This window comes from Megalobrama amblycephala, linkage group LG23 (genome assembly GCF_018812025.1).
Source record: "Megalobrama amblycephala isolate DHTTF-2021 linkage group LG23, ASM1881202v1, whole genome shotgun sequence".
NCBI lineage: Eukaryota > Metazoa > Chordata > Actinopteri > Cypriniformes > Xenocyprididae > Megalobrama > Megalobrama amblycephala.
The window spans coordinates 25,988,456-26,002,889 of NC_063066.1; the positions used below are offsets into that span (position 1 = coordinate 25,988,456).

Consider the following 14,434-nt stretch of genomic DNA (forward strand, 5'->3'; position numbering starts at 1 on the left):
GACAGCTCATGTTACCACTGTATTGCTGTTGTATTAGTTTGAACGTAGCACCCAAAAAAGAACCCAAAGCTACAAGACCAGATTGGATAAATATTAATATAGATTTCAAATACAAAATAGATCAAATACAGAAGACTCAACTGAAGAATTCACATCAGTGGGCTTTCACTCTTGTAGCATGTTTCTGTATTGTTGATAAAAGGACTGACTCCATCTCTATGGTAATGAGGCTGAAATAGACATCCCATTAAAGAGTGTGATCACATAACGTGGTGTTACTGCCGGCAGTCCTAACGTCCATTGACGTTCACACGTACACTCTGTATTGAACACACACACACTGCCAAATGTTCTAGTAGTTCATCACAAAAGCACCAGACTGCTTAATAGACATCTATACCAGCCTGTGGGTCATAGCTGATAAGCGCTACAGAAGAAGTCGACAGAAAGTAGCGTCTGTGACTGCGGTCACAGAAAGGGAACGGCACACAACCTTTCCAGGACTGCTGTAGGATTAACTCTGCTAGTGATAGAAAGGATGCCAGAGTTCCTTGCTGGGCCGTGACCACCATTTTGGACAGCGGTCAAGGGCAAGCGGCGTATCGGCCAAAAGACCTCTGCCCTGTGCCAGCGAGCGATGGAGTTCTCTCGCAGGGATACCGGATAGCAGCTCGGAGACCCAACCGCTAGAGCGTGGCACGTCAAGGTTATCTAACAGCTGACGTCGGCAACCTATTTTTTGCTTGCCGAGGTTCCTTTATGTAATGTGCTTCGCAATGAGAACATTAAAGGGATAGTTCACTCAATAATGAAATTTATCCCATGATTTACTCACCCTCAAGCCATCCTAGGTGTATATGACTATCTTCTTTCAGATGAACACAATTGGAATTATATTAAAAAATCCTGGCTTTTCCGAGCTTTATAATGGAAGTGAATGGCGCTCAAGATTTTGAAGCCCAAAAAAGCGCATCCATCCATCATAAAAGTAATCCATACAGCTCCAGGTGGTTAATAAAGGCCTTATGAAGTGAAGCAATGGGTTTTGTAAGAAATGCAAGTCAAGTCAAGTCCCGGCAGAAGAGTGACCTCTTACCCGACGCATGACGTATTGACGAACATGGAAGTGCAGGGGATAGAGCAAAACAAAACACCGCTCACGAATTAGAAGTATAACATGAGAATTTTTAAAGAGAAATGTCTGAGGATTTCAGTATAAGAGGAGCTTGAATTTGTTGTCCAGCCCTATTTGATTGAACCACGAGAGGCGTCTGCTCTAACCTAACCTAAGCTCACCGGAACTCGACTTGCATACTGACATTACTGAAAGCCACTGATTATACGTTTTAAATATGGATATTTTTCTTACAAAAACCCATCGCTTTGCTTCGCATTTTTTTGCACCCCCTGGAACCGTATGGATAACTGGTGGATGGATGCACGCACTTTTTTGGGCTTTAAAATCTCGAGCACCATTCACTACCATTATAAACCTCTGAAGAGCCAGGATATTTTTTAATATAACTCAGATTGTGTTCGTCTAAAAGAAGATAGTCATATATACCTTGGATAGCTTGAGGCTGAGTAAATCATGGTATAATTTTCATTTTTGGGTGAACTTTCCCTTTAAGGGTGTAAGGAGTTAATTTTCACTTATTAGTTTGAGATTTTATTTAGAGCCTGTTCAATTCTCAAGAGACATCCTGAGTTTATTGTGTCTGGATCTATTTCTATACATGAATATTCCTAAATTAGGTCAGACGTCTTTATTCTTGGAGCTTAAAACAAGGACATTTTAAAGTTTTTGTCATGCCGGCAGACATATAATAATCTTCACTGAGGAGCTCTGGGATACTGCGTATGATAATTTTTCCCTGGGCCAAGGCTGTTTTATGGCTGAGATTAACCTCACAATGGTATCATGACACTGGATTAATATTAGGCCGACTGCAGGAGGAAAGTAACATTTGAGGAGAGAGCTTTGAGAGCTGCCTGTAATGAATCAAGGAAATGAAATGTCAAACAGGTTTTAATGGGGCCATTTGGACAACGTTGACCCAGATCAGTAGGTAGTAAATCATTTTTTCCCCTTATTTTCCTAACTTTTTTTTTTTTTTTTTTGTCAGACGAGGCAATAATGACTGTGTGTGCATCAGGAAAAGAGAATTAGCTTCTTTTTTTTTAACAAAGGTTATTATAAAATATTTATTTAGTTCTGATAATCAAATTTCAGTTTATGAAATGTTTAACAATGCTGTAAAGTTGCCATGCTGAAGGTGAGGATGAGGAGAAGCATGACGTCAGTAGTTTGTGACGATAATGATGATTACTAATGAGAGAGACCTTTCTAATGGTCTACTAAAATCAATAAATCAATTACTGCGCGGGACAAATCGAGATCACTGATCATCTGACTAGAACACGATAGATAGATAGATAGATAGATAGATAGATAGATAGATAGATAGATAGATAGATAGATAGATAGATAGATAGATAGATAGATAGATAGATAGATAGATAGATAGATAGATGATCAGCATAGCTAGTCACCCAAATGTTGAGTTTTGAATGCTGATTTTGTCTAATTTTCCAGTTGAAATCCTCAAAATAAGATATATTAACTTGAGAAGCAAGACTTCATAAGATAGTAAAGTCCCCCTGTGGTGAAAATCAAGTTTTTAATGTTGTTTATGTCTATCTGTCTATCTGGTGTTTTTAACATGTTTTAAGACAAACCATGTGCAAATTCATAAGTCAACACTGTTGATGAGTATTTTCTCTTTAAAACTGCAGTAAACCAAAGACAGTCTAAAACCCACCGTTTGAAATCGCTGGTGTTTCTGACATCATAACCAATCATGTCAATGTGCTGGTAGGCTTCAGCATATCATTAACTGACCACGCAAGGGAGTCTCAAAAGAAGGTTATCCCAGTATATTTTTCTGTTGATATGAAAAATCGGGTAGATTTAGCAATATGGAGGGTGTATGATGCATATTATGATGTTATGATGAACTATATGCCTTCCTCCACTAACGTTCTGAGTTGTTCAAAGCGTTTCTAAGGATACTGATTGTAAGAAGTCAGCTGTCTGACTTGTGAATGTAAACATGGTTTGTGTAAAATTAGCAACACATTATTAGCTGTTTGATAACGTAGTCAAGCAAAACACTAATCATATTAATTACCGTTATGTGTCTGACGTTGTAAAAAAGCCACCATTGTGCAGAGTTTACCTCAAGTTGACCAAGTGGATCTCGTCTGAGCTTGTGCAAGTGAGTGGAGGTGGGACTAATTATCAAATTCATAGATTCATCTATATTAAATGAGGCAGGGGTTTAGAGTTACATTCAAGCTATTTTAAGGCATTAAGATTTTTTTCACAGGGAAAAAAAAAAAAAAACGTTTAAATATGTTATTTTGGTGATCAAAGATGAGTTTTAAAAGATAAAATTATTGACTACAGCTATTTTGAAGTCTTGCTTTTCATCTATGATTTGTTTTTAGAGTATTTATATTTAATACTAGTGAATTTTGTCTTGCTACACTGACAGATTTTTTAACTAGTTTAAAATAAACAAGTTAAAAAGTTAATTTATCTTGTTTTAAGGATTTTTAGATTTTTTTTATTACAGCAAAACAAGTAAAAAAAAAAAAAGACTAATTAAAAACTCATTAAGAAGACATTTCTAGCAGTCCAGCATGGGATGTTGCCCACCCATGACACCAGCATGGAAGAATTAACTGGTGTAACTGGCATAAACCAGTCTAAGCTAACTAATTGGTCTTTTCAGCAAGATCATCATTAGTCCAAGATGGAATCTATGTAATGAGAATTGACTTTTTTTTGTGTGTGATGATTTGATTGGAAAATCTGCAGAAAACATTTAGAAAGAAAAATTAAACTATGAAAGTGCTACATTGTTATTGGTATGCTATAATGATAAGTAACGGTTCTTTTTTGGCATTAATGGTTCTATGAAGAACCTTTACATTCAGAGAACCTTTCCAATGCATAAAAGATTCTTTAAAATGGAAGAAGGTTCTTTAGATTAACAATAAGAAAAATATGGTTCATGGGGAAAAATATGGTTCAGGGAACTAAAGATGGTTATTCTCTGGCATTGCTGCAAAAAAAAAACCTCTTTCTAAGAGTGTAGCTGAAAACAGGGATAGGTAGATTTTTAGTTTAGGAATTAAAGGAATTAATTTTGCAGAAATACAGTTTTTTTTTCAACTGCTTACATTTTCCAAAGTTTACAGAAAAATCCAAGGATTGCACACACAAAATGCAAAATGCCTCACATCTCTTGCAAAATGAAGCACTGCATTCAAAATATCACAAACACATCTCAAAAACAAACATTTGTCTTACGTTGTAAACACCTTTGCCATATTCTATTTTTGAGTATATCATAAATACACAGTTATTCAAAATTTAAAGCTCTTCTTTCATGAGCTCCTATGTACATTTCTGTACAAGATTCAAAGTAATTGGGAGAGAGATGTTGAAAAATTCACAGTAAACATGAAAGCAAGACTGAAACCAAACTATTTTTTTTTTTTTTTTTTACTGTAAGCATTTGTGGTTGTGAATACAGTGTTACACAAAAGAAATGAAATACATCAACCATGTGTAGAAACAATGGTTGTGTTTGAAAAAGGAAAACAAGATACTTCCTTATAGATTTTTGTGTTACATAGAGAAATTGTGTGTTGTGTTTTTCAAAAAGTGTTTTATGAAATTGAAAACTGAGTCAAAGGCCGAGGATTAGTGTGTGGTTTTGCAGATTTGGTGAGTGGTTCTGGTGTTTGAGTGTCAGGTTTCAAAAATTGTGTGACAAGTATGGATTTTGTGTGCAAGCAGTTGAAAAAAAAATACCTTACTAATGAAGATCATTTCACTTCCAGTTTTTTGCGCTTTGCTGTGTCTAACTGGCAAAGACCTTTTGGAGCCACATGGCACCGTGTAGGACCATAGGCCAGTCCAAAGTCATGACTCATCCATTTATAACACACATGAATGGCTTCAGCTTGACCAGATATCTAACCCGCAGTCATTCTGGGGATAGAGCCCATCTGTGCTGTGTCTGTGTGTGTGCTTATATGAATGTATGTGCAAATGTGACACTGCATGTGACTTGGCAATTAAAGGACATTGATTGTGAATTGATGTGTTGACAAGGTGTCCACATGGCATCATTTGCACATGAGCAGATCACAATGTCAATTTGATGCATGAATTGGTGCATTGTGGATGTGTGTGTGTGTGTGTGTGTGTTTTCATGATTTATGAGGACACAAATTTGTATAATGTGTATATTACACTGGTATTATGACGTAAACATGAAATATGAGGACCTTTAATGAGTCCTCATATTTAAAATAGCTTTACATACTAAACAATGTTTTATTAAAAATGTAAAAATGCAGAATTATTTCTCTGATGGGTAGATTTAGGAGTAGGGGTAGTGTAGGGGGATAGAATGTACAGTTTGCACAGTATAAAAACCATTACGTCTATGGAATGTCCTCACTAAGATAGTAAAACAAACCTGTGTGTGTGTGTCATGATGGCAGGTGTTTTCTCTGTGTGGAACTGAAAGGGCCATTGCACACATGTAGTCCCTGCAGCTCAGAGTCATAAACCTACAGCCGGAGAACCTGCCCATGTGTCCTACCATGTGGTCATCTGCTGACCCAAAAGAGAGATGGATTGAGATAGTGAAAGAGAGAAAGAAACAGAGAGAGCACTGTGTTCCGCTCAAAGGTGTAAGGTCAGGCACGATTCACAGCAATACTGTTTCTTACACTGTCTACAGGAGGGACAGGAGAACATATTGCATCCTGTCCTGGAGAGCCATTAAAACAGGTGTGAAAATGTATGAGGAATTACAGTCTGTGGATGGGTATGAAGGTTTACTGTAGACCAGTGTTTTTCAAACTTACTGATGCCAAGGACCCCCAAATATGATAATATCCTTGTGAGAGACCCCTCAAAATATAAAGGCAGCTCTATGTATTTATTCTGTATGAGCAAATATTATATATATGATATCAAAATAAGATATTTAAATATGTTGGTATACTATTTTGTTTACTATTTCATACTTGCCAATTTAAAATATAATATTCATATATATATAATTTTTGCTCATACAGAATAAATGTTTCTTTTTCATTATAACAATAGGCACATTTGTTTTGTTTTATCTCTTACTGTTAAAAACAATGACTGTCAATAGAATAAGATAATTACAACTCTCAAGATTTCACATTTTTAAAAATCAGAATGAAATATAAATGTTATGTATGAAGTACTAATTTAAAATTCAGTAAATGTTAACATTTCTCATCTCAAGTGTTCTGCTGACCTCATTTGGAAAACACATGCTCCAAGGCAGCGTTTCTCAAAGTGTGGGGCGCGCCCCACTGGTGGGGAATAGAGACATGACAGGTGGGGCGCGACAAACGAGAGGAAATTTGGTCATTTTTGTGCCCATCTCTATTAACCTTTTGAGTCCCACATATATGGGATTTTTATTCATGTGTCCCTGAGAGTACGGTCCCAAATATGGGATTTATAACGTTCAGTGATGTCACTTAACTGCCAGATTCAAACTCTGCTTTCGCGCTTTGGCTGGCGCTGAGCCAGAGACGGACGCGTTCAGCAGCGCTTGTCATTTATCACAACTACTAAGCAGTGTTTTCAACAACATAATGTTTGTTTTAGGTGTTAGATATTTAAATATACATAAGTACTAATAAAACAATGCATTTAGAGTTTGTAAAGTACATACTGATGTCTATGGAAGCAGCAGTAACAATTAAAATATAATTTGCCGTCGTGTTTTTTCATATCAGACACGAATAGTATAAGTAACTATAAAGTTTACTCTATTTGTATTTTTCTCCCAGATCACAGGCCACTTACTTGCATGGATTTCGGGAGAAATTGATGAATTCACGTGCTATAAATCCAACTGACAGGGCTCGCTGAACAGCTGCGCAAACAGACATGGCGGCGCCCATCTCGCGTTATAGATCAAGATCATGTATTAAAGGGATAGTTCACCCAAAAATGAAAATTTGATGTTTATCTGCTTACCCCCAGCGCATCCAAGATGTAGGTGACTTTGTTTCTTCAGTAGAACACAAATGATGATTTTTAACTCCAACTGTTGCCGTCTGTCAGTCAAATAATGCGAGTGGATGGGAACTTTTACTATACGAGTAAATAAAACTTGCATAGACAAGTCCAAATTAAATCGCGCTCTGACAGCGGCAGTGATGTCTCGCTCTCATTGAAGTATATGTGTGAGACATCACTGCCGTTGTCAGAGCGCGATCAGACCTCACTAAGTGAGTGCTGAATGCAGTTGGACATAGTGGTGTTTTAGTGGTAAAAAATGATATAAATACTGTTCGGTTTCTCGCACAAACCGATCGTTTTGTGTCTTAGGACATCAATGTGTCGTCACGAGCCGCAGGGTTTAATTTGGACTTGTCGATGCAAGTTTTATTTACTCTTATAGTAGAAGTTCCCATCCACTCGCATTATTTGACTGACAGACGGCAACGGTTGGAGTTAAAAATCTTCATTTGTGTTCTACTGAAGAAACAAAGTCACCTACATATTGGATGCGCTGGGGGTAAGCAGATAAACATCAAATTTTCATTTTTGGGTGAACTATCCCTTTAACGTATTTAAACGACAAAACAATATACATATTTGAGAATCGGAATATCAGATAGTTGATGACATGGTAAGCAAGTCTGTGAATATTTTGAATAAAAAAGGAGAAACGAAATAAAAGCGTTACATCTGTCATACAGTGTTATTGTGGCTGCGGCGTGATGTGACAAGCATGATGCGTCGCCATGGAAACAATAAGGGGAAACGTTCTAAAATAATGGTCGCGTAAAAAAAAAAAAAACTCAAATAATTTTGAATTTATAATTTTTATATAATAAAAAATAAATAAATAAATAAAAATAATATAATTGCACTTTTTTTCTCTGTTTGAAAGTTTTTAATGCTGTTATTTGATGTAATGTTTTAAAATGTGATGTTAATAGAATAAATTAATACATTTTAACAGTTAAACTTAAAGCCTAGTTTATTAACATTTTGTTGGGGCGATTGGGGACAGGTGGGGCTCGGAACCCTTCCCTACCTCCAAAGTGGGGAATGGCAGAAAAAGTTTGAGAAACACTGCTCTAAGGCAAAATTACAATATAACAAAATTTGGCCAAGCAGGATGTTTCATTGGTCCTTCTAGACTTTATCGCTCCTCCTCTGTCTGATTTCCCTCCCTTCGATCACCGTAGAGGCTCACATTACAATTAAAAACTTGATGACTGTCAGATTAGTCCATGAGTCTGGCTCTAAGAGCTCCTAAAAGCCTTATAATCAATTTAATGTTTGTCTGATTCTGGCCGAAATGCCGGATCTAGCATCTAACCTCCTTCCTCCCAGCGGAGGGATCGGCCCTTGGACCAATCTCAGCTGATGTATTGATTTCAGCACATCGCATTTACCGTCCTGCTCATTACATGGTTAAAAATCATGCCGGCTGAGCGTAAGTGATCAGTCGTTTATAGGTCATCACATATCAATCAATGGTGCTGCACTGAGCTGAGCTTCCTGACGTCACAGGCTTTGTTTTCCCCTAGCCTAGAAAGATACACAGGAATATAGAGAGACAAACTTCATTATCATTGATGAGCATGGTTACTGTGGTCATTTAAAGGTTTGGATTTTAATTCATGACTGTTAGCTTTTAGGTCATCTGTATGCTAGTGCAAGGGCTCAGACAAGGTTTTGACTTATTTTTGTCCAATAAAATGCTCTGAATAGAATGAATGAGTAAATTGAGTCCCTCCCTCAACACCACTTGCAACCGACATGCAAATTTATTGGGTATTGAGTGTTTTGATATGCCCTGCCAACACAGGACAGAAGCTTTTTTTTTTAAATGAGAAAACATGACATAAGAAATAGCTTGTTTTCACGTGATTAATTTGTTCCATCATTAATGTAAATCTAATTAACCCCTGTGACAGCCGTGATGTGGAATTACAGCACAGTTTTGCACAGCCATCAATTCAATAGAACTCAATTTAGTTAATTTCAGTTGACTTGAAGTTGCTTTGTGCTTCTGATTAGGGACCTTTGATTAGATTAAGCATTTTCACGACCTACGTTAATGTGTGACCCTTTGTCAGAGCTGCCTGCCAGACCCCCGCAGGAGGTGCGAGAGTGCTGGCGCTAGTGTGAAGGTGATCTGATTCAGGTCCGAACGCTTCAGTGCATGCAGTTGTTAAAATTGGATTCAGCCGAGCAGCTCCTGCATATTAATGACAACAGGTGTTAATTTACCACAAATTTGAGCATCCCAATTATTCATGAAAATTATATATACGGTGAGGCCTAAGAGCACATTGAATTCTGTGATTGTCTTTATTTAAACCTGGAAATAAACTTTTAAAAATGAAAGCACAGACAGGCATGTCAAGCTTATTAACAACGCTGACCAACTCTATTCAGGACTCTCTTTCCACTTCAGCAAGCTGCTTTAGCCAGAGAGATGCAAAAAGAGGGCGGAAGGGACGAAGTGGTCAAGAATATCATGGTTGTAAGTGGAAGGAAATACTGCACAAGTGTATGTGCAAGTGAGTGGTACTGAGCAAAAGATTTGGAAGAAAAGAAGACAGACCAAATGTGTGTGAAATTCAGCAGGAAAGTGAGATGAGTAAGTGTGAGAGCATGTGTGTGTATAAGGGTAGACTCCCATTCTGGTTGCATTCTGGCTGATGCTGCAGGGATGCCCAGGAGATTTCTCTCACATAACCATGATTAGTCTTACATCCGTGAGCTTTAGTGCCGAACTCTCTCGCCACATGCTGACCTGCTGCCTCTAAATCTCTTACTGAGCCAGACAGGCCCATTATTTCACTTCAGCCTGAGCTTTATTATCTAATGCCGGTCAGAACCGTGTGTGGGGGGCCCGTCAAAACGTCTGCTGGCAAATGGAGATTGCCTGTTCCTTGATTTACAGGATCAATCAACAGTGGAGACTGCAAGCACATGGGCCAATATAGTAATGCATGTATGGATGCAATAAAAGCTTTAGAGCAAATACATACAACCACTTAAATATATTTGATATTCCAAGATGCTGCAAGCAATTTCCTGCAACCATTTGCATTGGCCTGGTTCTCCTTGTATATATTTAAAGGCTTTATCAATTTTTCTTTGTAGCATAGCTGTTTATATATATTGCAAAAAAAACTGAAACAGTATTTTCTTGTAAAACTTACTCCAGTAATCTTTTAGAGTACAACTTTCATTTTATTTACAACTTTGAAAAATAATTTTTTACAATAAGTGTGTACATTTCTGTGACATAATGTAGCAATTTTACCATGTTGAACATTTGCATAATGGCCACCTACTGGCCGCCTTGGCACAACCCTTAACCCTTGAACACATAACTCAGGTCTTTATCGACCCAGAATGTCATTCACTACCCTCCCCCTCATTCATTTTTTAATCTTAGACATTAACCATCTTAGTATTCCTCAATCTATTCATTATAAACAATATAATAAGAAAAGTGTACTCATTTCTCTCATAATTACTGCAGGCATAAAACAAAAGAATACACAAGTATCATCAGCAAAACTTGCAATGCCTCAGCGATTTACTGCAGAGCAAGTATTACTGCAGAGCAAGTACGCAGAGCAAGTACGCAATCAAATATTAGTGTCACTGTTACTTGATGGATCTGGTGAGGATACTGTCAGTGATCAAAATATTGTCATATAATAACATTTACAGCTGCTCATAAAGCCTTGGGACCAGAAACCAGATTATGTTACATTTCTGACACACTCTCTAAGCAGTTGACTAATCGCAACAGACTGGGCCAATTGACCAATCAGAGCAGACTGGTCGTTTCAGAAAGGTGGGCTTTAAAGAGACAGGAGTAAAACAGAGCATTTCTGGCAAAGGGTGAAAAGAGGTGCTGCAGCAATGTACAGTAAAAGAAAAATAATGTGTTTTTCAAACATTAAATAATGTAAATATATTCAAGAAGGCCCCCCAAAAAAAAAAAAAATGTACTTGTAAATTAGCATAATATAGGAACCGGCAGTTTATCGCTGATTCTTGTGTGCAGCCAAGTGAAAACAAGAAGCACCATGAGTGTCATCATCATTTGCACAGAACCGAAGCCTGAAACTAAGCTCATCTAAAACTTATTCTCCTGCTGCCTTGCAAGTACTGGTAATTCCTGAAGGACATGCAAATCTAGTTATAGGCGACTTCAGATCTTTAAAACATAACAATCCAAAAACATCTGAAGCCAGGATCAATTTGTCTTAGACACGCACTGCTACTCTTAGAAAAGGACATGAGAGGATGAGAGAGGAAAGTTGAGAGTAAACAAGAAGCCGGGGACCACTTTTTCTTTTCAGGGGTGAAATCCCTTTCCGTACAGCTCAGTGGATTTCACTCATTTTCGATATCGACGAAGCAAGTGGACTAGGGCAGGACCCTCATGGGCTGCTTTACCCGGCAGCTGGTTAATGAAACAGGTCGTACGCCACCTTTTTATAGCACATCCATGCTAATCAACCGCCGCAGTCCTGCTCTCCTGACATCCCTCGGGACTGGACTGTCAATCTCAGTCTTGATGGGACTAAGTGCTTTGACGAGCGGAAGTCGGCACAGAGTGAGACGGATAAAATCCTCATTATGAATGCAAAGGAGATTAATGAACCACATTAAGATGTAGTTCTGTTTGGACATTTAATGCCAATATTTATGGAATTATTATCTTTTTGATTAGGCTATGCAGAGCACATTGTCAATAGTTATGATTCTAGTGTGTCTGGATATAAAATGTCTTGCAAGAATAATTAAAATGGAAATAATAATAATAATGAGCAAAAAGATTAATCAAAAAAAAGTTATAGTAAAAAGAGAAAAACATCTAAATTGGCCTCCAGCTAGAAAACAAACCCCTTTATCAAGAAAACAACAGGCAGTGTGCGGGTGCTGCGGCAGATTCTGAAATGCGCAAAGACACACAACCTCTATCTGTGATGATATTGATCTGCCCAACCAATCAAATGCTTTCTAACTATCACGATATTATTCTAAACTTAATTTTTTGAAGCTAAGCTATGCTAGACTGAGATAGGTAGCCTGCTACAAAGGAAAAAGCAACACTTTGTTCACTTTCTATGTGCATGCAAATAAAGAGCAGTGCATGACATACAAAGCAAGAGAAAGGAAACATTTAAATATATATATATATATATATAAGATATATATAAACATAACTGGTACAGCTATGTAAGCATACTGCATGAGTGTACAGTTTCGTTAAAAATAAACTGCTATTCTGTCTATTCTCTCTCTGTGTGTGTGTGTGTGTGTGTGAGAGAGAGAGAGAGAGAGAGAGAGAGAGAGAGAGTCATGTTTGGAGAAACAGGACAATCTGAAACTTACCTCCCAATGCTTGCTTCATAACAAAATTCATGATGATGGCTTTTTATTCCTGCCTTCTTCAACCAAATATTACATTCAGGTTAAGCTTTTCAAGTAGTTCCTTGTTGCCAGATCTACAATGTGAAACAGACAATTACTTAATAGCAAAAAAAAAAAAAAACTGTTTAAATAAAGAGCTATTAACTGTAAAAAGAAGTGGATGTGAGCAATTATTTCCCTAAGGAAAAAAAAAAAAACTTAAAATTGTAGAATAGTGTAACTCAACATATAATACAGCGTTTTTTCATATTAAATAATGTTATTGAATTGATTAAAACCAGTTATTTTGGTGTTATACATGAATGCGTTTTTAGGTTATATGGCAAAACGTTACTAAAGACTGTAATAATAATGACTACATGGCATACACAATACTATCCAGTCGATCAATTCACAAGATGCGACAAATGAAGGACAGTAAAGGTCAATATACCTCGCATACAGTTCACACAAAGTGCAGAGTTGTAAAATTACCACGGGCTACCATTAGTGGCTTATCGGTGCCTGCATGTAACTTAACCTTCACTAGGAAAAATAACGTTAATGACAAGCTCTGAGACAAGCATACATCGTGTACATTTGAAGTAAATCTGCAGGGAGCGTTTGTTCTTCTCGTGGGGAATGGCAACATTAGCCTACATTGCAACCTGCATATCAAATAACATTTGAGGAAACTCTCATTTTTAGAGTTTAAGACTGTAAATCCTAGAATGTAAATTTAAGGAATATTATAATCCAACGCATGGCCCATTCCCTTAATCTGTGTGTAAACTTTCCCTCATCCATCCGAATCAAACACGCACGCTTATAGTCCGAATGCACCGAAACGTTGGTTGATGAATGAGTCCGGATGAATCTCGTACGTTACTATGCTCCAGGTATCTTCTTACGCTTATAAATGCGTTAAAATAACCCGCTTTAGTATTTACTCCAGTTCCCGATACGTGCCGAAAACAAAATCACTTCCTCGTTCATTGAAGCTGATTTCAGCACCATTTCTGGCGGACAGCTCCCGCTCCATCCCACAGCCAAACGCTCGCGTTCCACATTCACACACACACATAAAGGTCATAATTACCTGCACGGGCGATTTCAAATTCTCAAGAAGCTGATTAACTCCTCAGAAATGAAAGTTGAGCAGTAATGATACAGCGAGTCTTTAACTGCTCGTTCCTAACATCTCTGGTTTCTAGGCAAAAGAAGGACGTCCTTGTTTCTCTTGCTCAGAGAGGCAGTGTGACTGTCTATGAGGGGAACTGCAGCTGCCGCTGATAAAGGCACTCACTGAATCACATGGAGAGCTCCCATCTGAAGCGTCCCATGTTCTGAGCGATCAATTTTTAACGACTGTGGTTGTCGTGGGTAGGTGTCCTGCTGTATGTTCCCGTTATTTTCTTGTGCAATCCCAACGCTATTCCAGCTGGGATGAGCTTATTTAAAGCACCTTGCCTTAAGATGCAAAGGTCTCATACAAATGGGACATGCATGGAAGGTTACGTGTATATATATAGAGGTTGTGGTGCAGTGCTTTTAGTGTTACGGTTTGATTAAACGATTAAGCCGCCGGTTGCTCGGCCTCACCTCGATTCGTCCTTGAAGCTGTTTGATGCGATTCTCTATGCGTTTCCCTGACCAAACATGATTTAAGAAAGTGTGGCCGATATGTTTACACCGTGAGCGTTATGAGTGCTGGTGAAGTGTATGTGCTTCTGGTTTCAATTAGCAGGTTGTGTTGAGTGCAATTACAGAATATTTAGTGAAACCATCTGGACTGGATGCATTAAAGCAGGGGGAAGGTGCTGCTACTGCCTGTGTCATTTGCAAGATATTCCCAGTTACTTAGTTCATTTAGCTTATTCAGGTCTATAATAG

At 37.8% G+C, this 14,434-nt stretch overlaps 1 protein-coding gene across 1 annotated transcript in view; it reads right to left on the reverse strand.

Moving 5' to 3' along the window:
* The window catches only part of LOC125259121 (complexin-1), a 63,864-nt gene extending 49,932 nt beyond the window's left edge, over positions 1 to 13,932 (reverse strand). The window contains exons 1-2 of the mRNA XM_048176516.1: positions 13,641 to 13,932; positions 12,524 to 12,636 (exon numbers count right to left, since the gene is read on the reverse strand). Coding sequence (XP_048032473.1) covers positions 12,524 to 12,554 — 31 coding nt within the window. The 5' untranslated portion in view covers positions 12,555 to 12,636; positions 13,641 to 13,932. The remainder of the gene's footprint in view (positions 1 to 12,523; positions 12,637 to 13,640) is intronic.
* Positions 13,933 to 14,434: the final 502 nt, after the last annotated feature.